At 43.0% G+C, this 26,058-nt stretch overlaps 1 protein-coding gene across 2 annotated transcripts in view; it reads left to right on the top strand.

The window, feature by feature from the left end:
• Positions 1–26,058, top strand: part of SEPTIN2 (septin 2) — a 33,702-nt gene that overhangs the window by 3,612 nt on the left and 4,032 nt on the right. Inside the window, exons 2-11 of one of the 2 annotated variants that reach the window (XM_059393923.1) lie at positions 3,956–3,985; positions 4,608–4,728; positions 15,050–15,136; positions 15,858–15,981; positions 16,831–16,965; positions 17,148–17,265; positions 21,135–21,236; positions 21,621–21,766; positions 23,154–23,237; positions 24,909–24,966. In XM_059393923.1, the coding sequence (XP_059249906.1) occupies positions 3,977–3,985; positions 4,608–4,728; positions 15,050–15,136; positions 15,858–15,981; positions 16,831–16,965; positions 17,148–17,265; positions 21,135–21,236; positions 21,621–21,766; positions 23,154–23,237; positions 24,909–24,966 (984 nt within the window). In that variant the 5' untranslated portion in view covers positions 3,956–3,976. The remainder of the gene's footprint in view (positions 1–3,955; positions 3,986–4,607; positions 4,729–15,049; positions 15,137–15,857; positions 15,982–16,830; positions 16,966–17,147; positions 17,266–21,134; positions 21,237–21,620; positions 21,767–23,153; positions 23,238–24,908; positions 24,967–26,058) is intronic. The other variant, XM_059393924.1, reaches the window with a different exon arrangement.

A 26,058-nucleotide genomic window follows, 5' to 3' on the forward strand; every position in this document is an offset into this window, starting at 1 on the left:
GTGGTAATGGGCCTCCCTTCCTAATTAGTGATTATAATTTAAATAGATTTAGTATTCCATTGTCTCTTTATTTGGAGTAACATTTGCCTGTTACTCTCGGGGTAATGAGAGTAACATTGGTGTTCGGGAATACCCTGGGTTTTATTTAAGCAGTTTCCTTAGTGTTTTTTATTATAGGTGGTTGCTAAATTTTATCATATGTCTCTTCAGCATCTATTCATATAGGATTATCTCCTTTAATTTGTTGTAACAGCTTTATGTAGATAGATACTTTTGGTATATTTCTGGAACCTAATTGCTAACAAATTATTTCATTGAGAATTTTTGCAGTTTATATTCATGAGTGAGATTGACATGCAACTATCTAGCCGCTTTCTTAGGTTTCTCTCTGGGTTTGTTGTTAAAAGTTGTAGTTTCTTCATAAAATGAATTGGAGTGCTTTCCCTTTTTCTGTACTGGCCTGTGACATGGGTGTTACCTGTTCAGGGTTGGATGGAATGCAGCTCTAATTCTCCCTGCTTTTGGTCCCTTCTTCATTGGTAGATTTTATTCAGCTGTTCAGTGGTATTTGTTCTCGTCAGGTTTTCCAGTTCTTGGTTCCATTTTGGTAATTTACAGTGTCTGGGAAGTCGTCCATTTCTTCCAGATCTTCAAATCTGTGGCCATCTTGATACATGGAGTCTCCTGAGTCTATGTTTACCTTCTTTTCTGTATTGGCCCCCACTCCCTGCCCCCCCGCCCCTAAATGGTACTTGTGAAGAAATTTGTTTCAAAGAACTAGCTTTTGGATCTATTTATTTTTCTACTGAGTTACTTCATTTTTCAATACTGTAAGAACAAATTTATCTTCTGTATTCTTTAATGAATATCTAAAACTGAAATTCTCATCACAGTCTATGAAGCTTTTATGATGTCCCACAGATCTGCTTTTGTCTTCTTTCCATTGGTAGCTAGATAGCTTGAGATTTTGCTTTTGTCACCCTCATTTATCCAAAGGATATCCAGAGTGTTCCAAATAATTGGGGTTGTATTTTATCCCTCCGCCAGTTCTAACAGATCACAAGTTGAAAATATCAGTTGTAAAAATCTATTTTGAAATTTGCTTAAATTTTCTTTATAATAGTTACTTGATTTTTTTCACTAATTGCTTTTCTTTATTAACTCAAGATTCTGTGTCTGTTAATTATAGCTTATTGGTTGTGTCACACATTCCTCTACCCTTGCCCATATTCTGTTTACTGAATCTGTAGTTTGGAGGAATGCTTGCTATTAAAGTCTTGGGTTTGATTTGTATTTTTATCAAGTTCACGTAGTATATTTCCTAGTCTTTGCTTTATGTATTTATCTACTGTAATGCTTTGTATATGCAAGTTTAGGAATGTTATATCTTCCCTATATTTTATCATGGTCCCATTTTTACCTTAAATTTCACTTGGACTGATACTGTTGTCTGTTCTTTCTTTGTGTTTGACCAGTCCGGTAACTTTTAGCCTGTCCTTTTGTTTTTAGCATTTTTGTTACTTTATTTTAAACATATCCATCCACTTAATGATTGATTTTATTATTTTTCCTTGTTTCTTTTCCATAATTTTGTTGGCTTGATCAAATTGCTATTCCATATCTGTCTCTTTATTTGGAAGTTTGCTTTTTTTTATGGTTACCTTTTCTTTTATAGACATGTTTAATTTCTATATTTGAAAAAAAGATGTCTGCTGCTGCTTCTGCCCTTTCACCTCTCCCTTTGGAATGCTCTCACTCTAGCTGCCAACTCAGAGGTTTTGCTAAGGTAGTTTAATACTAATCCTTATATTATTAATAGAATTTTTCTAGGATATCCCTTCTGTTTGAGAGACCTTAATTCACTCCAGACAGTTGGTTAATGTGTGGACTCTGATCTTTGTTCTTCTAAGGAAAATTTTTTTCTAATGTTCTTTTCCTCCCTCTGTCCCTTCTTCACTTAATGAGAACTCTTTCTGTTAACAAGGTAGATGGCCTAGATTGTTCCTCCAAGTCTTTTACCCATGATCATCATCTTTGTATTTTTACCTGTGCATTAAGAATTCTTATATTTGGTCTTCCCAGTCACAGTTTGAGTCTCAGCTGTGGCCGTTTGTTCAATTGAGCTACCAATGTCTGAGTTTGAAAATCATAGTTTTTAGGTCCAGCAAGTTTTGTTTCTTTTCCTTCCTTCTTTCTTTCTTTCTTTTTTTTTTTTCTTTTGAGATTTTATATATTTGAAAGGGAGAAAGAGAGAGAGCACAAGTGGTAAAGTGGGGCAGAGGGAGAGGGAAAAGATTACTACTCCCCACTGAGCCAGGAGCCTGATGTGGTAGGCTCCATCCCAGGACCTTGAAATTGAAAACATGATGACCTGAGCTGAAGGCAGACACTTCACCAGCTGAGCCAACCAGGCGCCCCCAGTTTTATTTCTTTTAAATAGTGTACCTGCGTCTTCATTCTAGTGATACTATTTTTTGGGGTCAAATTATTGCCTTCCGGGGCGCCTGGTGGCTCAGTTGTTGACTGTCTGCCTTCGGCTCACGTCATGATTCTGGGGTCCTGGGATCGGGCCCCGTGTCTGGCTCCCTGCTTGGCGGGGGCGAGGGGGCTGCTTCTTCCTCCCCACTCCCCCCCGCTTGTGTTCTCTCTCTTACTATGTATGTGTGTCTCTCTCTCTCATATAAATAAATAAAATCTTTTAAAAAAAATTATTGCCTTCCTCCTCCTGCAGCTTGCCTATTTAACTCTTTTTGAAGAAGGGAGATGCGTTCACTGGAGTCCTTATGCTCGGGACCTCTGTTCTCCAAGCTTTTCCAGGATCCACTGTATTCCTTTCCTTGCCAAAAGGTTCTTCAGCATTCATCTCTTGCTTCTGTTCTTGCTTAACAGTCCTACTTTCCTTTAAGTTTGCCTGAATTCTCCACCTATGCTTGGAGGTTTCCATACTTCCTCAGTCAGTGGTCTTCCCTTTTAGCCCAGGCCTGAACAGACACCCCCTTCTCAGCAGTGGTGGTGGCAACAGTTTGCGAGGCTGCACATGAGTCCACAGCCCTCTTCTGCCTCTCTTCTTGTTCCTGCCAGATAGTGAGAGTAAGACTTCCAGTGGGCCACTAGAAGGAGAACCAAGACTCTAATGCAAATCCTACAGCTGCCAGCCTTCATTAACCAAACCACACATGGGAGTGCCGGAGCCTCATGTCTTCAGAGGTGGTTGGGAACAGTTACATTCAGAAAGGAAAAAGGGTGTGCTGTTTTCAGGAATGTTAAGGTTTGGGGGATGGGGAGACAAGAACAGAAAAGAAACTTTCTACTAAGTTTCTAAGCTCCAGAGGGAATCAAATCTGACTGCATTCATATCTCTTGACTTTGTTACCAAAGGTTAGCCAGTTCCAGACTCCCATGTTCCCCAAAGTTTCAAGTCTTAAAATTCATTTTAAAATTCCAGATGTCTTTAGAACTGTTACTCTCCTCAAGCACTCCAGTGTGTTCAGTCCTTTACCCTTTACTTATAAATGTTGTTCTGTATGCTCCATTGTCAAAAACTAGTTCTCAGGATTTCAAGGAACCTTCAGTAGCAAATAGTACTCTACAAGCACCCTTTCCTTGTAGACAGGTTTCAAAGAGAGAAAGAAAAATCATAATTCAAGAGGTCATGAGCATTTGTGTTTTTCTCCTATTGTGTCCCTGGTGCTTCACATATAATCAGTACTAAAGTTAGTTTGGATATTATTGGAAATATGAAATGTTTGTATGTATGCATATGTATATATGGCTGATTTAATTGATCTAATTTTTTATATTTAATTTATAATGAGATAATCTCATTTTTATAATTTGATGCAATTGACAAGGTGAGTGAAACATAAGGTGTTTATGCTTTGTGTGTAGGTCTTTACATGTCAATTCATGCTACATCAAATGTGTATGACATATAAACATACTTTTTTTTTAACAGATCAAGGAAACTTCACTGAAGATGTCTAAGGTAAGAGATCTTCTCATTTCTCTACAGTACAAGGAGAAACTGCTTTGTGTTTTCAAGCTGTTTATACTCAAGACTTATATGACTAATTTTTAGTATAACTGATATATTTGATTCATTGAGACAGTTCTGATTTGACATTTTAAAAGCTTTGAGCTTTCTTTTTTCAGATTTACAGTTTCTTGTTTCTAAATGGATGAGTAACAATCCATTTAACCTACTTTGCATCATTCCCAGCAGACCAATCAAATAATTTAAAATTCCAAATAATTTATCATTATGAATTTTGTAGGGTTCTTACACTTGATAAATTGGCATATATGAGCTCTGGCAAATTAGCACAGAGCCCTGAAATAAATTAATTCTAAAAGGCATGCTGAGAAAAGCAGAACTTGTGGCTAAAATTGCAAGATTATTACTTTCCTTTTCTTTTGGAGTGTTTGGGTATTCATTACTATCTGATGCATAATCATCATACTAATTTTTGCTTTTTTAAAGTATATATATTTTAATTTGTGAGAACTAATGATACCTTTGTCACAGGTTTGGTTATATCTTAAAAGTAACTGATAAGGTGTTTTTTTTTTTGTTGTTTTGTTTTTTTTTTTTTAATATCTTATTTTAGCAACAGCCAACTCAGTTTATAAATCCAGAAACTCCTGGCTATGTCGGATTTGCAAATCTTCCCAATCAAGTTCACCGAAAATCAGTGAAAAAGGGTTTTGAGTTCACACTAATGGTGGTCGGTAAGAAACTAGCTTATATCTTCAAGCTTATTAAATAAGTGGATATTTCCCCTTCCCAAACTTTAGGGTTTAATAGTGTGGCCTATAAAGTCAAAAGAAATATTCCTTTATTGTCAGAATCCAGTAACTGGGAATTTGAAAAAACAATTCTTCAGAAAATTTTGTTGAAGAGTAAAATTCTAATATTTCTGTCATTTTCTTGTTTGTATGTGGTAAAAGTGCCAGTGACCCTCCAAAATGGCCACAGTGACTCTTGCCTCCTGGTGTTTGTGATACTTTCTACCCCTTCCCCATTATGTAGGGCTTACCCATGTAGCCAGTAGGATATGGCAGAAATGAAGGTGTGTGATTTTGAGACTGGGTCATAAAAGAGATTTCAGCTTGCACCTTATCTTCTCTTGAATCACTCACTCTGGGGGATGCCAGTCACTGTGTTAGGAGGACTGGCCAGCAGCCTTATAGAGAAGTCCCCCAAAGCAGGGAGCTGAGATCTGCCATTAGCTGAGTGTAAACTGCTCTAGACCTTCCTGAACAAAGTTATAAACAAGCCCTGTGGGATCAAGCTGATTGACAAATAAGCTGTTGTCAGGATAAAAGCCATCATTCATTAAAGAAGGATGTCAAAATCCAGTTTACAGTGTAACATTTAAAATTGCTAGCATCCATGTTTATGCAAAGAAACAAAACAATGTAGCACATAACCAGGAGAGAAATCAGGTAATAGAAACAGAAATGACAGAGGTGATAGAATTCGTGAACAAGAACTTTTACTATTTTATTTATTTTTTTAAGATTTTATTTATTAATTTGAGAGAGAAAGAACATGAGAGGGGGAAGATCAGAGGGAGAAGCAAACTCCCTGCTGAGCAGGGAGCTTGATGCAGGACTCAATCCAGGGACTCCAGGATCATGACCTGAGCTGAAGGCAGTCACTTAACCAACTGAGCCACCCAGGCACCCAAAAACTTTTACTATTTTAAATATGCTTTTGGTACCTAAAGGAGAATATAAATGAAATAAAGATAACCAAAAGCACTTAACGAAAGAACTAGAGATTTTAAGAAAATAACAACATTTGAGACGGAAATTTTTCTGACGTATGTAACAGGAATTGAATATATCAGACACCGAGTAGAATATATATAAAGAAAACAACACTAAGGCACACAATAACAGTTGGTGAAAAGCAGTTATAAACAGAAAAATCTTCCAAGGAATGAGGTGGATGGTGGGAAACAGGCACATTGCATACAGAGGATGGAAGGGTAAAAGGACCACTGGCTTAGCAGGAATAACATAAGCCATAGGAAATGATAGTTTAAAATACTGAAAGAATAAAACCATGAGCCTGGAATTCTGATGGAGACTTTAAAAAAATGAAATACAGGGTTGCCTGGGTGGCTCAGTGGGTTAAGCCTCTGCCTTCAGCTCGGGTCATGATCTCAGGGTCCTGGGATCAAGTCCCGCATCGGGCTCTCTGTTAGGCAGGGAGCCTGCTTCCTCCTCCCTCTCTCTCTCTGCTTGCCTCTCTGCCTACTTGTGATCTCTCTCTGTCAAATAAATAAAATCTTTAAAAAAAAAAAAAAAGGAAATACAGACATTTTTAGGTAAAAACTGAGAGAATTTATCACTATCAGACCTACACCAGAAGAAAGATTTTTTTTTAAAGATTTTATTTATTTATCGCACAGATAGAGATCACAAGTAGGCAGAGGCAGGCAGAGAGAGAGAGGAGGAAGCAGGCTTCTCGCAGAGCAGAGAGCCTGATGCGGGGCTTGATCCCAGGACCCTGGGATCATGACCTGAGCTGAAGGCAGAGGCTTTAACCCACTGAGCCACCCAGGCACCCCAAGGAAGATGATTATTAAACGGGATTTTTCAGGGTAACAGAAAAGGTAGAGCACTAGAAATGGCAGTTGTGTTGGTAAACAAACACTTTTTTTTGTTTTTCATTTCTTTCAATGATAATTGCCTTTATAGCGAAGTTAATGAGGTATGAGGTTGGAGTATGATGAACCAGAGTAGCAAGGGACAGGAGGGTGTGTAGAGGGGCTGCTGTAACACATTGACCTCATGGAATATTCTGTGAGAGAGGGATGCTAAGTTAACATTGTTTGTTGTCAACTCTGGAGCAGCCATTAGAAGAGGAAAACAAGGGCTTGACTAAAAGCAAATAGGTTTGATAAACTAGAACAGAAGAACCTGTTTAATCCAAAAGAAGGCAGATAAAGAGGAGATGAGACAGATGGAGAGAGGGCAGCTCTCTGGCCAAAGGGGCACAGCCATGACTGTGACAGGTGAGAGACAGGCAGGATGAGCCTGAACAACCAGAACAGAAAATCTTCATGCAGAACCCAACCATGAGAAACCTCACGTGGTTCTACCAATACCAGACAGCAGACTTCAGGTCTACTACCTGGATGTTCCCAGACACCAAAAAGTAGGTATCAGAAAGATGCAGGGGACAGTGGAAAACAATGTCTTAACTGTATGTGCACTTAATAACAAAGCTCAGTGAGGTATGGTGCAGAATCAGGAAAAAGATAATTTGTGAGAGTGGGTTTTTAACATTCTGCACAGTAATTTTTGAAACAAAATCAGTAATGATTCAGAATATTAAAATAATGCTATCAAACAGTGTGACCTAACTGACATTCAGAGCACTGTGCTGAGGGACCGCAAGGTAACACATTCTCTTCAAGGGCACATGGAACTTTCACAGATGCTAGTCTATCATTTTTTTGTTTTTTAAGATTTTGTTTATTTATTTGACAGAGAGCACTAGCAAGAGGAGTGGCAGAGGGAGAGGGAGAAGCAGACTCCCCGAAAGCAGGAAGCCAGATGTGGGGCTCAGCCCCAGGACTCTGAGATCATGACCTGAGCTGAAGGCAGAAACTTAATGACTGAGCTCCCCAGGCGCCCTCCCAAAGATACTCTTTATGGCGAGAGTATTTTGGTAGGCCAGCATTACCCCGTAATCAGTAATGAGAAAAGTACAGACTAACTCTTAATGAGCTTAGACCCAAACATCTCAGTGAAGTTAAGGCAAGTCCATCAATACATAAAAATGCTCATTAACACAGTCACTTTTGCTATAGTACAATGTATATGTGCTCTTTAAAAATCACCATGTTAGGGGCGCCTGGGTGGCCCAGTCATTAAGCGTCTGCCTTTGGCTCAGGTCATGGTCCCGGGGTCCTGAGATCAAACTCTGCATCGGGCTCCCTGCTCAGTAGGAAGCCTTCTCCCTCTCCCATTCCTCCTGCTTCTGTTCCCTCTTTTGTTGTTTCTCTGTCAAATAAATTAAAAAAAACAACAACACACCATGTTATACAGTAATGCAGTTGAAATCATAGGCTCCTAAAGAAAACAGGGGTACAAGACTCAAAACCCTATTTCGGTGGCATATTTGGAAGAGAGTGAGGAATGTAATCAGGATGGCTTTTACATGTTAGTTGGTTAAAATACTATCTGATGTCAGATGTAGTCACTATGGGTTGACTAATCCCTGAAGTTTGTCAAAGTGGGCATCAGGAAATGGTGGAAGGAGGGCTGTATGAAAATGGATGGCGAGGGGCGCCTGGGTGGCTCAGTGGGTTAAAGCCTCTGCCTTCAGCTCAGGTCATGATCTCAGGGTCCTGGGATCAAGCCCCGCATCGGGCTCTCTGTTCAGCGGGGAGCCTGCTTCCTCCTCTCACTCTCTGCCTACTTGTGATCTCTGTCTATCAGATAAATAAATAAAATCTTTAAAAAAAAAAAAAAAAAAAAAAGAAAATGGATGGCGAGCTGTGCCAAGAGGACTGAGTTGCCGTGCCCCACGATACCATTTTACTGAGGTTGCTGGGAGCTCTGGGGGTACATGTTGGGAGTAAACTTTCATGGCTTGATTTTACTGGGTGTGGTTGTCTGTGTTCAACTAGTTTAACAACAGTGAAATTACACATAAACAGATGCAAAGTTTATATTACGTCGAAATTGTTCCCAAATATACCAGTTGTATTGGAACAAATTCTCAACTTCAGGGCTCATGTTATGGCAAAGCTGACTGTATATCCTAACCAATGGGGCTTATCACAGGAGTGTGTGGTTTAACATTGGAAAATCAGTCCTCATGGTTCTGAAGGGGAAATGCATGCCGTCACCTAAAACATGTGGTTGTAACAATTTCAAACCCTTTAAAGGTTTTAAAAATTAGTAAGCTTAGGGCTTCTGGGTTGCTCAGTTGATTAAGCAGCTGTCTTCAGCTCAGGTCATGATCCCAGAGTCCTGGGATCAAGTCTTGCATCGGGCTCCCAGCTCCATGGGGAGTCTGCTTCTTCCTCTGACCTCCCCTCTCATTCTCTCTCACTCTTTCTCTCAAATGAATAAATAAGATCTTGAAGAAAAATACTAGTAAGCAAGAAGTAAAAGGAAGTTTTTTCAACTTAAGGGTATATACTAAAAACCTATAGTTAGTGTTAGTCTTTCTCATGAAGAAAGAAAATAAAACATGCTTAATTACAAGTGAAAAGATTTGAGTATGTTAAAAACTAAGGAATTCCAAAACTACTAAGTCTAATAAGTCATTTTTATCAAGATTGCAGGTTCTGATCAGTACTCAAAAATCAACTTGATTTCTCTGGATTACCAACAGATAATTTTAAAATGACCTTTAAAAGACAATCAAAAACAACAGTAATAAAAACATTTCAAAATACAATGTCATTTGCCGTAATACAAGAAATTCATACTGCTGAACCTAACTTAGCAAAATGGTGTGCACGTCCCACACTGACAACATGACGACTGGGCTGAGTGAAGGAAGGTCAGAGGAACTGTGAGCTCTGCTGGCATGTTGGGTGAGCCCACGACTGTGTCCTGCTGCCGGCAGAGTGATCCACAGAGTCAACACAGTGCCCATCAAAGTAACACCAAGCTTGTGTAAGGTAGAAATGAACAGTCTGATTGTGAAGTGTAAACATAAGTGCAGAAGGCCTAGAATAGACCGAATCACGTAGAGGACTCTTACTATCTGATTTCGAGATGTATCAGCAGGAACTGTGAAGTGTGGTAAATGTAGACATTCAAATCTAGCGAAGAGAATAACAGCCCAAAGTAGACCCACATACACGTGGTCAGCTGATTCTTGACAAAGGTGCCAAGGTGATACAAAGGCGGAAAGGTTGATCATCTTGGAGATAGTGCTGTAAACAAGTAGGTGGTCATGTGGCAGACAGGGACTGTGCACCCCTCCTTCACACTGTACCCTATAGTCACTAACCGTACAGCTGTAAGGAGTCTAGAAGAAGATGGACAAGAAAATTTTCTTGACTTTGGAGTAAGCAGATTGCTTAGAATGTGAAGAATATTAGTCACAAAATAAGTAAGTTGTACTTCATTAAAAATGTTACTTTCTTCTAAAGACACCAACAAGAAAAAACGGCCATAAACTGAGAAAGCGTTCACAGCACTACATACAAGGTAGGACTTGTATCCAGAACATAAACCTGTATAGCTCAGGAAGAAGACACACTCCCCAGTTACAAAAAGGACCACGGGATTGGAACAGACATTTCATAGGAGACACTGAATGGCCAGGACCCACAGCATCCTCCTTGGTCATCAGGAAGATGTGCACACTGACCCACAAGACCCCCCCGCACTCCCTGGAGTGGCTGAAATTTTCCAAGTCTGGCCGGCTAGGTGTTACCAAGGATACGGACATCTGCTGCCCTCCTAACGGCTGATGAGAATAAAAAATGACACAACCACTTTGGAAACTAGTTTTGTGCTTTTGCAGTTATACACATACCATGTAACTTGACCGTTCCCAACCTCCGTGGTCACCCGGGAGCAATGTGATGGCATGTCCGCAGAGACACTTCATGGGTGTGCAGAGGCACTTTTCCCAGACTGGACGTGATGCAGGTGTCCAGCAGGAGGGTGGGTCGGCACATGGTGATGTGTCCATATGTCCATATAAGGGTGAATTCCTAGGCAGTACAAAGAGCAGACTATTGCAACAACATGGATTCATCTCCAGAGCAAATCGTGCCAAGCAAAAGCAAAGCAGCCAGACACAAAAAGGCTAGCTGTACAGTCCTTTGAAGTTCTAGAATAATTTTCTGAAGGGACAGAAAACAGCTTGGTGTATGCCTGCAGTAATGGCTAGACAGGTAGAGCTGACACTGACTTAAGCAAAGGAGCTCTGATGGTACAGAGATCCTCTTTGTCTTGGGTGGAGTTTATCTGAGTGTGTACTTTGTCAAACCCGTCAGCACAGTTGAGATGAGTGTAGGGAACTATTGAACTGAGATGTATATAAGTTACACCTCAGTGACGTGGGTTTGAAAGAAGGCAGGTAATTAGGGGGTTAAGGATGAGATGGATAGTGAATAACAGCTAGAAACTTAACCATGAGAACCCTCAACTTTAAATGGTAACTATTAGCAGCTTAAGAAAAATAGTATATACATATCCCCTGCTTTCTGAAAGTTCACGTTAGGTCTCGTATGAAAGACGTGCTGTTCTGCCCATTTTCATCAACTGGAAGACAAACAGAAGAGCTTGGCGTTGGTTTTGCGGCGAGCTGTGACAGACCGCATGCCCTTGGAGCGCCTTCCCACTCTCAGCATCATGGTGTCCAGCCGCCAGAGTCCTGAACTGCGAGCATCTGGGCTTCACCTTGATTGATTATGCACATCTATTAAGGTGTATTCTAAGCTGTCAAAAGCCTGAGGCATGATTTTGGGGGGGCCTAGGAATGTCAAAAAATGTTCCCATACCAGTTAGTGGTATTTGCTTTTTTGCTTTCTGCTGTTTGAGCTTAGGAACACAACTTTTGGGTGGAGGGAAAACCCGTATTGGGAAAAGCCAGTGTACCTAACTTGTAAGTCAGACTGTTGAAAAGGCATTGTTTTTAAAACTGGCTTCTTTCTTTTTTTTTTTTTTTTTTTAAGATTTTATCACAAGCAGGCAGAGAGAGGAGGAAGCAGGCCCCCTGCGGAGCAAAGAGCCCAATGCGGGGCTCCATCGCAGGACTCTGGGATCATGACCTGAGCCGAAGGCAGAGGCTTTAACCCACTGAGCCACCCAGGTGCCCCAAAACTGTGGCTTATTTCTAAGGAAATAAATTTTACAAAATGATCACATGCAAAAGAAAAACTAGAAATGTTGGGGCACACGGGTGGTGCAAATGATCAAGCATCAGACTCTTGGTTTCAGCTCTGGTCGCAATCTCAGGATCATGAGATCAAGCCTGGCATCAGGCTCCGGGCTCACTTCAGATTCTCTGCCTCTGCCCCCGCCCCCCACTTGCACACCCTCTCTCTGTCAAATAAAATCTTAAAAAAGAAAAAGAACTTCAGATGTTTGGGTGGCAATCTGCAGGAAATTTTGAAATTACAAGTATGTTCTTTTTTTTTTTTTTTTTAATTTTATTTACTTAGAGAGAGAGAGATTGCAAGTAGGCAGAGAGACAGGCAGAGAGAGTGGGGGAAGCAGGGTCTTTTCCTGGCAGAGAGCCCGATTCGGGGCTCAATCCCAGGACCCTGAGATTGTGACCTGGGCCAAAGGCAGAGGCTTAACCCACTGAGCCACCCCGGTGCCCTGACAAGTATGTTCTTTAAAGATCCCAAGGACAGAGGTAAGGTGGCAGGCAGGTTGCTTGTGAGGGACCTTGATGCTGCTGAAGTCTGGTCAGCTGGTCACATAGTTGGTGATAGTTTATATCAAGTGTCTAGCCTCCCACCATGATGATGTGAGGTGGTTGTTGGCTCCATTCACAAGAAATGCGAGATTAAAAATATAAAGCTTATTGCCAAAATACATTACCTGGTAGAACCATAGGTTAGTTAATGTGACCAAATTCACGAGTGGGTTACAGAGTGAACACTCGGAGAACTTGGGAACTAAGCTAAGAAGATGGAAACTCCCTTCTGGCGAAAATACACTGGCGTCATTGTAGGTTCATGGGTTCTGAAAATGCACACTCGTGTTCAGGGGCCTCCTACCTCAGGGCATGTGCGTGTGGGACTGTGGCCGCTCCAAGCTGCATGGGGCCCTCCTGAGCATCCTTTTCTTGTGAAATAGCACCTCTTTGTGCGGCTGTCCACTCTGAGGACCACTTAGGATGCTGCCCTTCAGGGACCCTCTAAAATGGCCATGTTGCTCGGTGTTTGAGAAAGTACTGTCTTGTGCTAGTTAAAGTTGAAAAGTAAACGTGAAGGGGACCAGCCCCCCCAGGTTAGAGAGCTTTCTGTTTTTGTTTTTTGTTTTCCTGGTATTCCTGGGTTGGCCTAGATTTGGGGGGTGGGGGAGTTTAGAAGCTCCTGGGACCCTGTACCCTTCGGGATTGCAGAAGGCTGTTGTGAAATGTTGCTCACCTCCATCACCCGCGTGTATCTTCATGTGGTGACGCCACCTTGTGCCCAGTGCTATGTATTTCTCCCTAGTGGGTAAAAACATGAGCTGTGTAAACCTGGAGTACCTCCCATCCAGTCAGCCTTTGCTGTCACCACTCGCACAGGACTGCTAGCTCAGGTTGCTGAGACTGGTGCATCTTGTGCTGTGGGGCTTCCACTGTACATCTCCTCTTGAGTTCTTTTGCCTTTTACGTAAAGGCACCTGAGAAGCTCCTGTGGGATAGAGACGCTGGTGAAGGTGGAATCAAAAAGCTAGTCACTCAACAGAGATTTCAGCCCAAAAACATCATGTTCTGAGTTCACAAGTTGATTATTTATAGATGTTGCCTGAAAGCCATTCCAAGTGAAGATACTTCTAACCTTTAAGTGAAGGTTTATAAGTTAGAGTCAGCCATTGGAATACTAGCTGTTTTCTTTCAAAGAAGCTGTCTCTACTCTGACACTCTGCTGAGAGGTCTTCTGTGTTGCAGTCCCCTTCAGCTTCATTACCCACAGCTGTCATCACTTTGTTGGTGACAAAGTGACTTTGCTTACTTGTCCTCTCCCCCACTGGACTGCCAGGCTTCATGGGAGCAGGGATTTAGCTGTATCCCAGAGCCTGGACCTGTGCCAGGCACACAAAAGGACTGAGCACTTATTGGTAAAAATTCTCTCATTATGTGATAAAAATGTAAGGGGACATGGGTTAGGCAGTTTAAAAGGGTAATTTGGTGTGCTCATATAGTTGTACCTGTTGAACCTGTAATTCTGGTTTTGTCTTTTTAACATTCCTTTCCATATATGAAAATTGCAGTCTAGTTAAAGTCCAGTCCTAATTGTGTATGTTTACACATTTCAAATTCATTCTTTATTTTCCTGGAAATAATGATTTTTAAAATAGATGTGTGCCCCTTGCACATGCTGTGCAGGACTGAGCAGAGGGAGGTTCAGACCAAGGAGCCCTGGGCACAGTCAGGTACTTGGCTCAGAAGGACTTTTCCGGGCAGAACTCAGCCTTAGTTGATGGCATGCACGGAGAGGGTAGAATCTGCAGGTGCCTCCTTAGGTTGTAACACTTAACTTTAGCTGTCTTGCATCCTCCTGGAAATTAAGTTTCAAATACTGTACACTACAAATATTACAGAACTCAAAACATCCTGAATTCAAGTATGATAGTAGTTGAGGAAGAATTCCTAACTCATTACATGCTCAAGTGAGTATGTGTTGTCTTAATTGGTCCTGTCACACTCAACAGTGTGGAGTGGGAAGGTTGCCTGACTGCACGGAATGTGTGACAGCAGGAAAGGGGGAGCTGTGGCCTGCTCCTGCCTTGGTGGCAGGAGGGAGAGATTGCGGGCTCCATTGTGGTCTCAGGCATGTGTTCTGTTTGTGTGTTCCACAGCTGGGCAAGCCAGAGTGCTGTTGACACTGTTCGATAGATTTGTTCAGTTGCCTGAAAATGTGGTTGCTTTGACAGCAAAAATCATAACTGGAAACTAATCTGCATTTTATTTATCAAAAAAAAAAAAAAACAAAAAAAAACTCCTAAAGTCCATCCCACACATTTTGTGAAGAACTAAGAGTGTGTTTCTGATCTTACCATGTGGGAATTCTGGAGACTCAAAGACCTGGATTCAGATCAAGGCCCTGATTTCAAATAAATGGCCTTTCAGACAAATGACCTTGATTAGGTCTTTGTCTCCTAGGATACGAAATACACATCTTTTCCCATCAAGGCCCTGCTCTGGATAGCTCTCCAAGTCCAGAGGCACCCGTTTCCCCATCAATGAAATGGGGAGAGTCATACCAAAGTGATAGTGGTCAAATGGAGTACAGATGAGGATGCATGTGTGGTACTGAACCCCGTGCCACATCAACTCAGTAGATTACGTGTGTTGTGCGGCTTGTGTCCTGACAAGTGTTTTCATTTTCATTGAAAGGTGAATCGGGTCTTGGAAAATCAACTCTCATAAACAGCCTGTTCCTCACTGACCTTTACCCAGAAAGAATCATCCCTGGAGCTGCAGGTATGGAAGCCCCGTGTGCTGTAGCTGGAGTTCTCTGCATGGGAGCTGTGGAGAGCACGGGAATGGTCATTTTGCCTCAGCCTTGTGGGTTAGTTCTGCTTTAAACACAAACGCCGTGTTATTTTTGTTGGGAAAGGTGCTGCCGCTGTTGGCCTTGGTCTTGATTTTAGACAGTATGAATCCACAGGCCCAGCCTTTCCACGTGTGTTCCCTTTTACTGTAGAAGGATAAGGAATAGTTTCTGCCTGCAATACATGTTTGAGGGTCATGTTTGAGTAGCTGACCATTGTGGGAATAGGGTGTGCCCTCCTGGTGTGTTGTCGGAGCGTGGTGGGTTAGTGCACCCCATCGGAGCCTAGAACACAGGCCGCCACACTGGGACTTAGAGCCCTCTTGTAAGTATCTCTGAATTCAGTTTTCAACAGTCATAAATTGTTCTCTTTGCATGAGCAACAGAAGTCATAATTTTCAATATTGCCATTTTAACCCTCCTGAGCTGCTATTTGATCTTAGCTGCCAGGTGTCTTTGCCAGCTTGGGGCTCACTTTACACAGTGAGGTAAAGTGAGGTAAAACACCTTGTCTTACCTCTAAAAACCTTCCTCCAAGAGGGGTAATGAAGTTCTGAGTCATTTATTAATAAGAAACTAACAGGTCATCTTTCTTCTTTGAAAACTGGGTTGATTTTTAGGCACATTTTCTCATTAAGCTTGTTTTTCTAGAGAAAATTGAAAGAACTGTCCAGATTGAGGCTTCGACTGTGGAGATCGAGGAGCGAGGGGTCAAGCTACGCCTGACAGTGGTGGACACACCCGGCTATGGGGACGCCATCAACTGCAGGGATTGGTACGCCACTCGGGGACATGGCTCCAGAAGTGCTTAGGGTTATTTGAATGCATTCACATTTAAAGTGATCAGGTGGTGATTGGGTTTGAGGTAGCTGTGTCTAATGAAGAGGTGGGACAGTTCAACGTGCGCGGATGATAACACTTTAAATGAGAACTCTCACAAAGAAAAAGTTATTTTTCCTGTAAGAGCTAACCATTCATCAACTGCTCATATAAAGGAAACCCCCAGATCTGAATGAACCCTGGCCAGTGGAGAGGACTCTGATGTAGTCCTTCCTCTTAGAGACATCCTCAGCCTTGTGGCACAGGAGGACAGCCGCAGACAGAAGGGCACTCAGCCTCATACCCTGCGGTGAGGCCCGCGTTATGGTGGAAGCAGTGGGCTCCTGTATTGTGGGGTGTAAAGCATGGGTGTGCCAGCACTGAGGGGGAAGGGAGAGGCTCTCCCATCCCTTTCCTTCCTCGGGAGTCGTGCCCTGCTCTGTGTTGCTTCTTGTATCCTACGACAGTGGTTCATGTTGTCACACCTGCCCCATCCTCTGCACTCACAGTCCTTGTGTGATCTGGCAGCGCTCTGTTCAGCCACCTCAGGTGTTTTCACCGCTTCTCTTCAGGCCCTGACACACACACACACCCCGGCACTTGGGGGAAATTAAGCTTGGCACACTTTCCAAAAACCTCCATCTTGCCAAATGTAGGAGCCTGTTTTCCAGTCCCATCTGTTGAGTGAGTTATCAAATTACATTTGGTAGGAGGCAGGAGACAGAAAAAAACTGGTTTTGTCTTTGAAGTTAGGAGCTGCCTGCCTTTTGTATCCCATTGTTACCGCTATTTATGTTTCTCACAGTTTTAAGACCATCATCTCCTACATCGATGAGCAGTTTGAACGGTACCTGCATGACGAGAGTGGCTTGAACAGACGGCACATCATTGATAATAGAGTGCACTGCTGCTTTTACTTTATCTCGCCCTTTGGACACGGGTAAGTGGACTGCTTACTGTAGAAACCAACAAGTCCTTAGACTTTCCTTTCTGCTTGGTGGGTTGACAGCTTCCCCTAAGTTGTGTATTTTAATACAAGAAGTGAGAGATAATTTTGAGAGAAAAGAAATGTGTGGTCTCCCTGTTCTTTCCCTGAATTCATGACAGTCTCACTCCTTTCAGACTTAAGCCTTTAGACGTCGCATTTATGAAAGCAATACACAATAAGGTGAACATCGTGCCTGTCATTGCCAAAGCTGACACACTCACCCTGAAGGAACGGGAGCGCTTGAAGAAGAGGGTATGTGTCTCATACTGAGGGTAGCTGAGGGCCAGGAGCCTGGGGAAGAGTGGATGTGTGTTGGAGATATGGGGGAGCAGGTGGGGAGTTTGATGGTTTTTAAGGAACACTGAACACCTGTAGATTTTTAATATTCTCACTGTTGTCAAGTTCTTATTCTCTGTAATTCCCCTTACATGAAATGCCTTCAGTGAGTAGAAGGGACGCCATGTGCTAGGTGAGTGATGTGGGCGTGGAAGTATGATCGTCTTTGTGAAGTTGTTAGTTGATCTAAACGTTTTACTACAAACCGTCCGGTTAGGAATAAGTTTTAATTGTAATCTGTTATTGTGACTGTTTAAAAGGCCTCTGTTTTGGCCATTAAGAGGTTGCCTTGCACTTGTCCATTCACCAGCCCAAGTGCCCCTGGTCTCCCAGCAGCCGTGTGCTGGTTGTTCGTCTCTGGTGCCTTTTTCTGTGTTATCCTAAAAGCGTCTTCGTGGATTCTTTGGTATATATTTTTTAATTATTTGCCTGTTTTCTATTTGTATGCTCATTAAGAAAGTCTAAACTCATATACTGAATTATACAAATAAAAGTTCTTTCTTTCTTTATTTTTTTGAGAGAGAGAGTGTAAGCAGGGGTGTGAGTGGGGACAGAGGGAGGGAGACTGAGAATGGCAAGCAGGCCCCACACCCAGCATGGAGCCTAACACGGAGCCTAACTCAGTATCACAACCCTGAGATCATGACTTGAGCCGAAACCAAGAGTCTGACGCTTAACAGACTAAGCCACCCAGGCTCCCCTTTAATTATCCGTAAAAGCAGTAGTTGTTAACAGTTACCTGTGTACCATTTCAAAGCATAGTCTATGTTTTTGTTTTTATAGAATGGGTCCATAGCATACATATTATACTGTCACTTGACTTTCTAAGAATTCCAGCATACATAGAAAACACTCCCCCACACCCTTAACACAGCTCAGAGCAATATACACACACACTCTCTGTCTCAAATAAGAGCATTCCCAGCACACACAAAAATATTTCTTCAGTGTGTTTCTTGGTCCTTCCACCATCGTCCCTCAATTCCTGGCATCAGGGATCTTTGCTTAACTTCCTTGTATATGCCAAGAGTCTAGAACAGTACCTGGCACAGAGTAGGTACATGTCTGCCTTCTCAGAATTATTAAAGTCAGATTCTTAGAAAGAGATAGATGGGCATTTTAAATATTGAAAGATGGACATTTAAAGTTTTAATTTCCCTAGGACGTCTGGGTGACTCAGTCATTAAGCGTGTGTCTTTGCCAGGACTCTAATCGAGGGTCCTGGGATCAAGTCCTGCATCAGGCTCCCTGCTCAGCAGGGAGTCTGCTTCTCCCTTGGCCTCTCCCCCCAACCCTGGCTAGTGTGCTCTCTCTCTCACTTTCAAATATATAAAGACTTTTAAAGACATTATTTGATAGAGAGAGAGACAGTGAGAAAGGGAACACAAGGGAAGTGGGAGAGGGAGAAGCAGACTCCCTGCTGAGCAGGGAGTCCAACACTGGACTTGATCCCAGGACTGAGCCACCCAGGCAACCCTAAAAAACGTCTTTAAAAGAAAAAAATAAAGTTTGAATTTCCCTCAAAACAAGTTTGTAACACCTTACGTGCCCAAAGCAGTGTGAGCACTCTGCCCTCTGGCACACCTGGAACCATCCTAGATGTGTCACCAGTTTTTCTAAAATGTCTCCCATCTGAAAAACAGGAAGTGGCATCTGGTTTCCATTTGTGTTTCCCAGTTGCTGATGTGAGTGTGTTTGTGTCCTGCTACTTGATCCCTGTTAGTATGCTCTCTCTCAGGTTTTAGAGCCTGTGCTTTGTTTTCATTGCCTTTTTTTTTTTTAATTGACTTACGAGTCAATAAAAGTGAAACAGTGAAACACACTTGTTTTCAGACCTAGTTTTGATTTTTCTGTTTTCACAATTTTCTTGCTGTCTTCTGTCACAGCAGAGTTTTTCATTTGTATGCATGCATGTTTGTCAGCCTTTTCCTCTGCTGTCTGAGTGCCTGCCAGTCCTTTAGGAAATATCCAGGCCTTTGGGAGAGCCCCTGAAAGCTTTGACACGTTTATGCTGGACCATATTTATTTGAGTAGCTCCCCCTTAGGGGAACTCCACCTTTTCTAATAAAGAATGTTACGCTGGATTTCAGAGAGGGGAGCAGGGACAGAGTTAGAATGTTGTGTCCTCCCATCTCTGATCCTATGTCCAGAACTCTAGGGCTTGATTTCAAAGTCTAAGATGAAGTGAAATCCCATTTTGCCCTTATCACTTTCATCTTGGGTCTTCCTAATCCCTCCTCTTGATCTGGTTTCTCCCCTGTACTTCCTGGTACCTCCCCAGTCCCTGATCTAGAAAAACTTCTGGAAGACCTGCTTTGGTCTTACACTTCCCGGTATTGTTTCCTACCCTCTCCTTTATCTCGAACTCTGGCTCCCCATCAGCCAGCAACAGTTGTCCCTGCTCTTGGGCCTCAGCAGCGGGGTGGGCTGTGCTTTCAGAAGCTCAGCACTTGTCTTTCTGCCTGTTTCATTACCTGTCTTCCGAACCCCTGAATGTTGGCATGGTTTAATATTGTTTTCATCATATCATCTCCTGTAGCTTCTGCTTTTTTCCCTTTTGAGAATCTTCTTTTTCATGTGTGTAAACAAGAGTCTCTTCTTCCCCCGCTTCTGAGCTTATTTCCCAGCTTCCCTGGCCCTGTACCTGAGTTTATCTCTGGTGCAGTCGCCCAGACAGAGAAATCTGTGATTGTTGTTGATTCTTCCCTTCCTTTTTCCTCTTTCCAATTCAAAATAGCCTTTTATTACATATTTCTCTACTGGATTCTCATCCTCAGTGTACACCCTGTCTTGATGGGGCCGACATAGAGCAGATGGGCCAGCAGAGATGGATAATGGGTAGGAAAGGGGAAGAAATACAGCAGGTTTACACTTACTGCCTTCCTTCTCCCATGGGGGAAATCATTCCTCTGCCTCCACTAAGAATGGGGATGCTGGAAGGACGTTGGGAGGAGGGAGAAAGACCTCTTCATGAATCCTGACTTTGTGCAGACAGTGTGTCAGGTTCGAGGTCTTTGATCAGAAATGCCTGAGAGTTCCCATTAAGAAGATCCATTGCCAGATTAGGGTCTAAAGTAGGGATATTTCTCCTGACTTGGCATATGTGCTTGTCCCTTGTGGCCCAGGATCCTGCAGGAGGGTAAGGGGAGCTTTAGCCTGCCTATACCTGCTGGAATGCCTAGCACAGAGGGCATTTCGTCCCCTCTAGGCCACTCTGCAGCCTGGTTGGTTGAAGGGTGTGGTTCTTCTGCTGTCAGTTGTTGCCAGTTGAATAAAACCCAGAGCCCAGCCTGGTATTGGGTTGTCCCTCTGGATTACCCCACTGAGAGGCTTACTGTCCAGCCACCCCAGGTGTTTTACTGTGTCCTCTCCTCGGAGCCTTAAGCAAGATTATTCTGCTATGTGCCTCTTCCTCCTCTGTTGGCCTCTGGCGAAGCTTGTGGGTCTCTTGGTGCCTGTGGCCTCGGGCTGTGCTGCTCCTAGGGCATGTTTGGTTCCTGAGGTTGGCTGTGGTGTGTGATCTCCTCGTCACTGCTGTGCTGGCATTGGTGTTCATCTGCTGCTTTATATGCTGAAGCTGGTGCATTATTATTGTTTACTCTGGACAGAAGACTGCATGAAAGGCCAGCATAAATACTGCTCCAGCAGTGTATAAAATTATTTGAAAACCAGTAATTGGTTTAATTCTGTATTGAAAGTTGGATAATTCTGATATATTTTTATTAGTTAGATTTGATTGAAATGTCATGTGGTTTAAAATTGCTCCTGGTTTGTCATCCTTTCAGATTCTGGATGAAATTGAAGAACATAACATCAAAATCTATCACTTACCTGATGCAGAATCAGATGAAGATGAGGACTTTAAAGAGCAGACTAGACTTCTCAAGGTAAGAGTGCTCTCCAGATGCCTAAAACGAGTCAGTCCTGTTCCTGTCATCAGTGCTGTGGAAGGAGTTGACAGAGGGCCACCTCGTGGAAGGCTGGCCTTTCACAGATTGTCTGGTAGATTCAGTTACAGTAGTATTTTTATTTTAAATATATTTTGACATAGCTGTCACCTAAAGTTTAGAAGTGTTATTATGGGTTTAATTTGTTCCATATAACTTTTCCCATGTGGAAAATACCTGTCACTTCGGAGTAAAATGTTTTAGTTTGCCAAGGAAGCATGTAATAAGCAGCAGTGTGTTCAGCCCATGCCTGTGTTCTTGTGTTCGCAGTGGAAGCTGGCTTTCCCTGCGTGGAGCCTCTCTACCTGGTGTGTCTCTTTCTAGGCCAGTATCCCATTCTCTGTGGTTGGATCCAATCAGTTGATTGAAGCCAAGGGCAAGAAGGTCAGAGGCCGCCTCTACCCGTGGGGTGTTGTGGAGGTGGAGAACCCGGAGCACAACGACTTTTTGAAGCTGCGGACAATGCTCATGTAAGAACCCCGGGCGTCCCCGGGTGCCCCTGTGCTTCCCTATACGTCCCCGTGTGTCCCCTGGGCATCCCTGGGCATTCCCATGGGCAGTGTCGAGCACAGAGAGTGAAGCTTTTTGACTGCTGGGTGTGCGGGGGCCGCTGCAGCCTGTTTTGGAACAGGCTATTGTGGAAGGCCCTCCCTGGGAGCTCTCTGGGACTCACACTGCAGAACCCGCCTGTCCCTCTCGAGACCAAGTGCTTAGCACACCCTCTTCCCTAGTCTCCCAGCTCTCTTGACGCTGAAAGTAGACCAGATGTGCTCTGTGGCATGGCCGCACTGAACATGGGACACCTCCTGCTCTGGGGGCAGATATTCAGGCTGGCTGCACAGTGGCCTCTCCACCCTTGGCCGCCACACATGACCATTTTAGGTCTGCCCCAGGCAGCTCTGAGGTTCTTCCGTGTGTTCTTAGCACCTACAACAGACCTAACTACAAAAGCAGACGTTTTCCTCTAAAAAGTGTTCATCTAAAAATGACAGTAGTTGATGCTGTTCTTGAATCAAGAGGCATACAAAGAGTATTGCTGAAATCGAAGATCCCTTTACTCCATTAGAGAGTGGGTGATTTAGGTAAATTTCAAGTAACTGAAAATTGATTAAAACCACTGAAAATTGATTAAAAACAATTCAGTCACTGCATAGGAAGCTTGGGACGGGTTCTTGTGGTCACACTGCTGTTGTGGAGGCTGCAGATGGAGCCTTCCTGTGTGTTGTGTGTTTCTTAGAGCAAGCGAGAGCATGCCGGCCCCCTGCCTGCTCTCTATCCCTTTCCTCACGTTCTGAGCAGATGGAATATGTTACCTTTACTCATTCTTGGATGCTTAAGTATTTGAAAAAGCTGAGCCAAGAAAATGATAAATGTTTTCTGAGATGATTAAAAGATTTAAAGTCCTGTTTTTGGTTTATTCAAAATATTAGTGCTTCAATGTATGGTCTTTTCCATAGCTTAAATTAATGAAGTCTTTAAGCTGGAGAATTCAATTATATGAATTGCATGTTTTCCCTAAGTTCTTTCAGAAATGCATGTTCTGTTTCAGACATTGTTTACCTAGAATGATCTCCTAAAATCTTACCTGGGCACTGGTGATGGGCTCATGCAGAGCTTGGCAGCACCTGTAGGAGAGGCTACTTGGAAGGGTCTCCTCTCCCAGTCCTGTGGGCTATGCTTCCATCTGTTTTGGGGGGAGGGAGGAGAGAAAGCTGCACAGCCTCAGCTCCATATCCCAGATTCCAGCAACTTTGTGTACGATTCAGCAAGTAACAAGTGGGGTTTCGGCTAGTGGGGCTTCTCCCTGCCGACAGCTCCCACACACAGCCAGCCTTGCCCCACCCTTCTCTCTTCCAGCACTCACATGCAGGATCTCCAGGAGGTGACTCAGGACCTTCACTATGAAAACTTCCGCTCTGAGAGGCTCAAGAGAGGCGGCAGGTTGTTTCCCCCACCTCATGGCTGTCCCCTTCTCTCCATACTGTGTCACAGATTCACCCTGTCCTGCTGGGCTTTCCTGACTCTAAGCAGCACAATTTGGTTTCCTACTCAGAAGCTATTACTAGGCATTTGTTGCTAATGTCATCTTACCTTGTTTTCTGTAACCTGTCAAAGGTAACATGAACCATCAGCACGCAAAGAGCAGGTTTAGCTGGAAAGGCCAGAGATTGGTCTCAAGAACATCACCCTGTCTGTAAATGAGGGCAGACTTACGTGCCATTAAGAAAGGCAGCTCCAGGGCGCCTGGGTGGCTAAGTTGGTTAAGAGACTGCCTCAGCTTAGGTCATGATCCCGGAATCTCGGGATCAAGTCCCGCATCGGACTCCCAGCTCCATGGGGAGTCTGCCTCTCTCTGACCTTACTCTCCTTTGTGTTCTCTCTCACTCTCTCTCAAATAAATAAAATAAATAAAATCTTTAAAAGAAAAAAGAAGGCAGCTCCACTCCTCAGAAATGCACACAGTGCCCTCACCTTTTCTCTTTCACCACTGTAATAGGTTTTATTCAAGATCTGTGTTTTGTGACCTGATTTCTGCCTGATCACATCTTATCTCTGCTTAGCTTACGTATCAAGTGATCTATATCATTTATAATAAGAATTTTCTGTACAGTGGTTGCTCCCACACTCCTGATCCACAGGAATCCGTTCCAAGACCCCTAGTGGGTGCCTAGAACTGAGGAGGATGCTGAAATTTATATGCACACCCCTATTTCCTGTACATTCCTGTCTATGATAAAGTTTAATCTCTAAATTGGGCACACGTGAGGGATTAACAACCACAGTAAAATGAAACCATTATAGCTGAGGCCTACCATCAGGGTTATATGAATGTGGTCTGTCTCTCAAAACCTCTTCTTGCCCTGTACTCACCCCTTTTCCTGTGATGATGTGCATATGGGGAGGAGACGGGTAAGGGACGGAGGCTCTGGGACATGGTGCTGGGATGCAGCACGGGCTACTGCTTACCTTCTGACTGCCCTTCAGGAGGGTCATGTGTGTCCAATCCACGGCCTGGCACGGGGCACGGTAATCGCAGATCCAGGGGGTGGGCTGTGTTATAATTTATTAAAATATTCACATTTTGGAAGTCTGGTGGACTTGTGTATATATACAGGGTGTATGTTAAGGTTTGCTTAACCTTACCTGGGGACCAGGTATTAAGTAAGGTTTTAGAGGCCGATGTGGAAGGCAAATGTGCACTCATGAAGAGCTGTGTCCTCACCACTCAGGGCCTGCTCACCAGGCCTCCCCTGCTGGCCTCCTCGACCTGGATGCTAAGACCCTACTTCTTGTTCAAGTGTCCTTGTCACAGTCTGTGTCTATTAAGACCTGTCCATCCCCCCGATGGCAGCTGCCACTCTTCAAGTAAGGAAAGACCAGAGTGTCCCACCCCTGCTTGGAGTTAGAAAAGTTTCTCAAATTCACCATCTTGTGCTGTGTTTTTTCTAATCTTTCTTTCTTATTCATTGGTGTTAGAAAAGTGATAAACAGGTAATTTTAAATACTTTTCTCAGAAATGTAGAGTGAAATTTTACTATGGGTATTTGTCATCAGAAATAACCAATTAAGTTTGTTACAATATTGTTAATTGTAATTTCTTTCAACTCTTAGGAAAGTGGAAAACGAGGACATGAATAAAGACCAGATCCTGCTGGAGAAGGAAGCAGAGGTAAGGAGAGAAGGATATTGTTGGTGTACATGCACAGATCATTACAGTTTTTCTTCCTTTTTTGAGGAGGAATATATTACATGTAATCTATTTTATTATGTGTACATCTGTATAGTATAGATATTGCTTTACACATGTTATCATTTGATTTTCAGTAGCCATTTAGAAGGAAAAACTTGGGAATAGTACAGATTTAGTGACTTTCGTCTCTAAAGCTTAGTGAATTTAGTAACTTAGTAAAGTACTCAAAATTCAGTCGTTTTTCTATATATAGATAATAGATCTAGATAAGTTGCAAAATACAAAGAAAGAGACTGCCACTCATTAACAAAAATTTGAGAACTATGCAGGACTGATACAGAGAAGAAACTAGAAAATTCTCCTGGAAACAATTTTCAGAATTTAAATGAACACACGACTTTAAATTGCATGTTAATGACTTTAAATCGCCCATTGCAAAGATCACAGTTCTCTCTTAACTGAATGCCATTCCTGCAGAGTGGTTTGGTTTGTGAAGTTCTTCTTGGGGAGAGCTTGCTGAAATAGTTCCAACACTTGGTCTGGAGATGGGGAATGGAAAGCACAGGAGGCCCTGTGAATGCATACTGATGAGGGAGGGTTAGCTCCACTGCTCATAGAAATCCGTTGTGTGGCTTGGGCATGACGGGCTGATGGAATTCACATCCAGAAATGGGTCTGAAGTATGGAAAAGTGTCTGCGAGAGGTGGCATTGCAGTCTGTGGAATCCACACATATCCAGGAAACCCTCCAATGGGCCAGCCTTTGGAAAGAGAAGTAAGACTCACTTCTTGGACAAATTAATTCAATATGGATTAAAGTACCTAAATGTTAAAAACATGACTACAAAGCTACTTAAGAAAATTCAGGTCAATATTTTATGACCACATGCCTGGAGGCCTTTCTAAATCAGTGGAAACCATAGTCATGAACAGTGGTGAAGGTAGTGGAGAAGAGCCATCCACCCGGTGAGCAGTGGGCGCCTTGCTGCCCCTTAAGATAAGTCCCAGGCGCGGTCCACATCTGGGATTGGCAGCCCCTTTCCCACCGTTTAGGTTAAAAAGCATCTTTTGT

Source organism: Mustela nigripes, chromosome 3 (genome assembly GCF_022355385.1).
Source record: "Mustela nigripes isolate SB6536 chromosome 3, MUSNIG.SB6536, whole genome shotgun sequence".
In the NCBI taxonomy this organism is placed as follows: Eukaryota; Metazoa; Chordata; class Mammalia; order Carnivora; family Mustelidae; genus Mustela; species Mustela nigripes.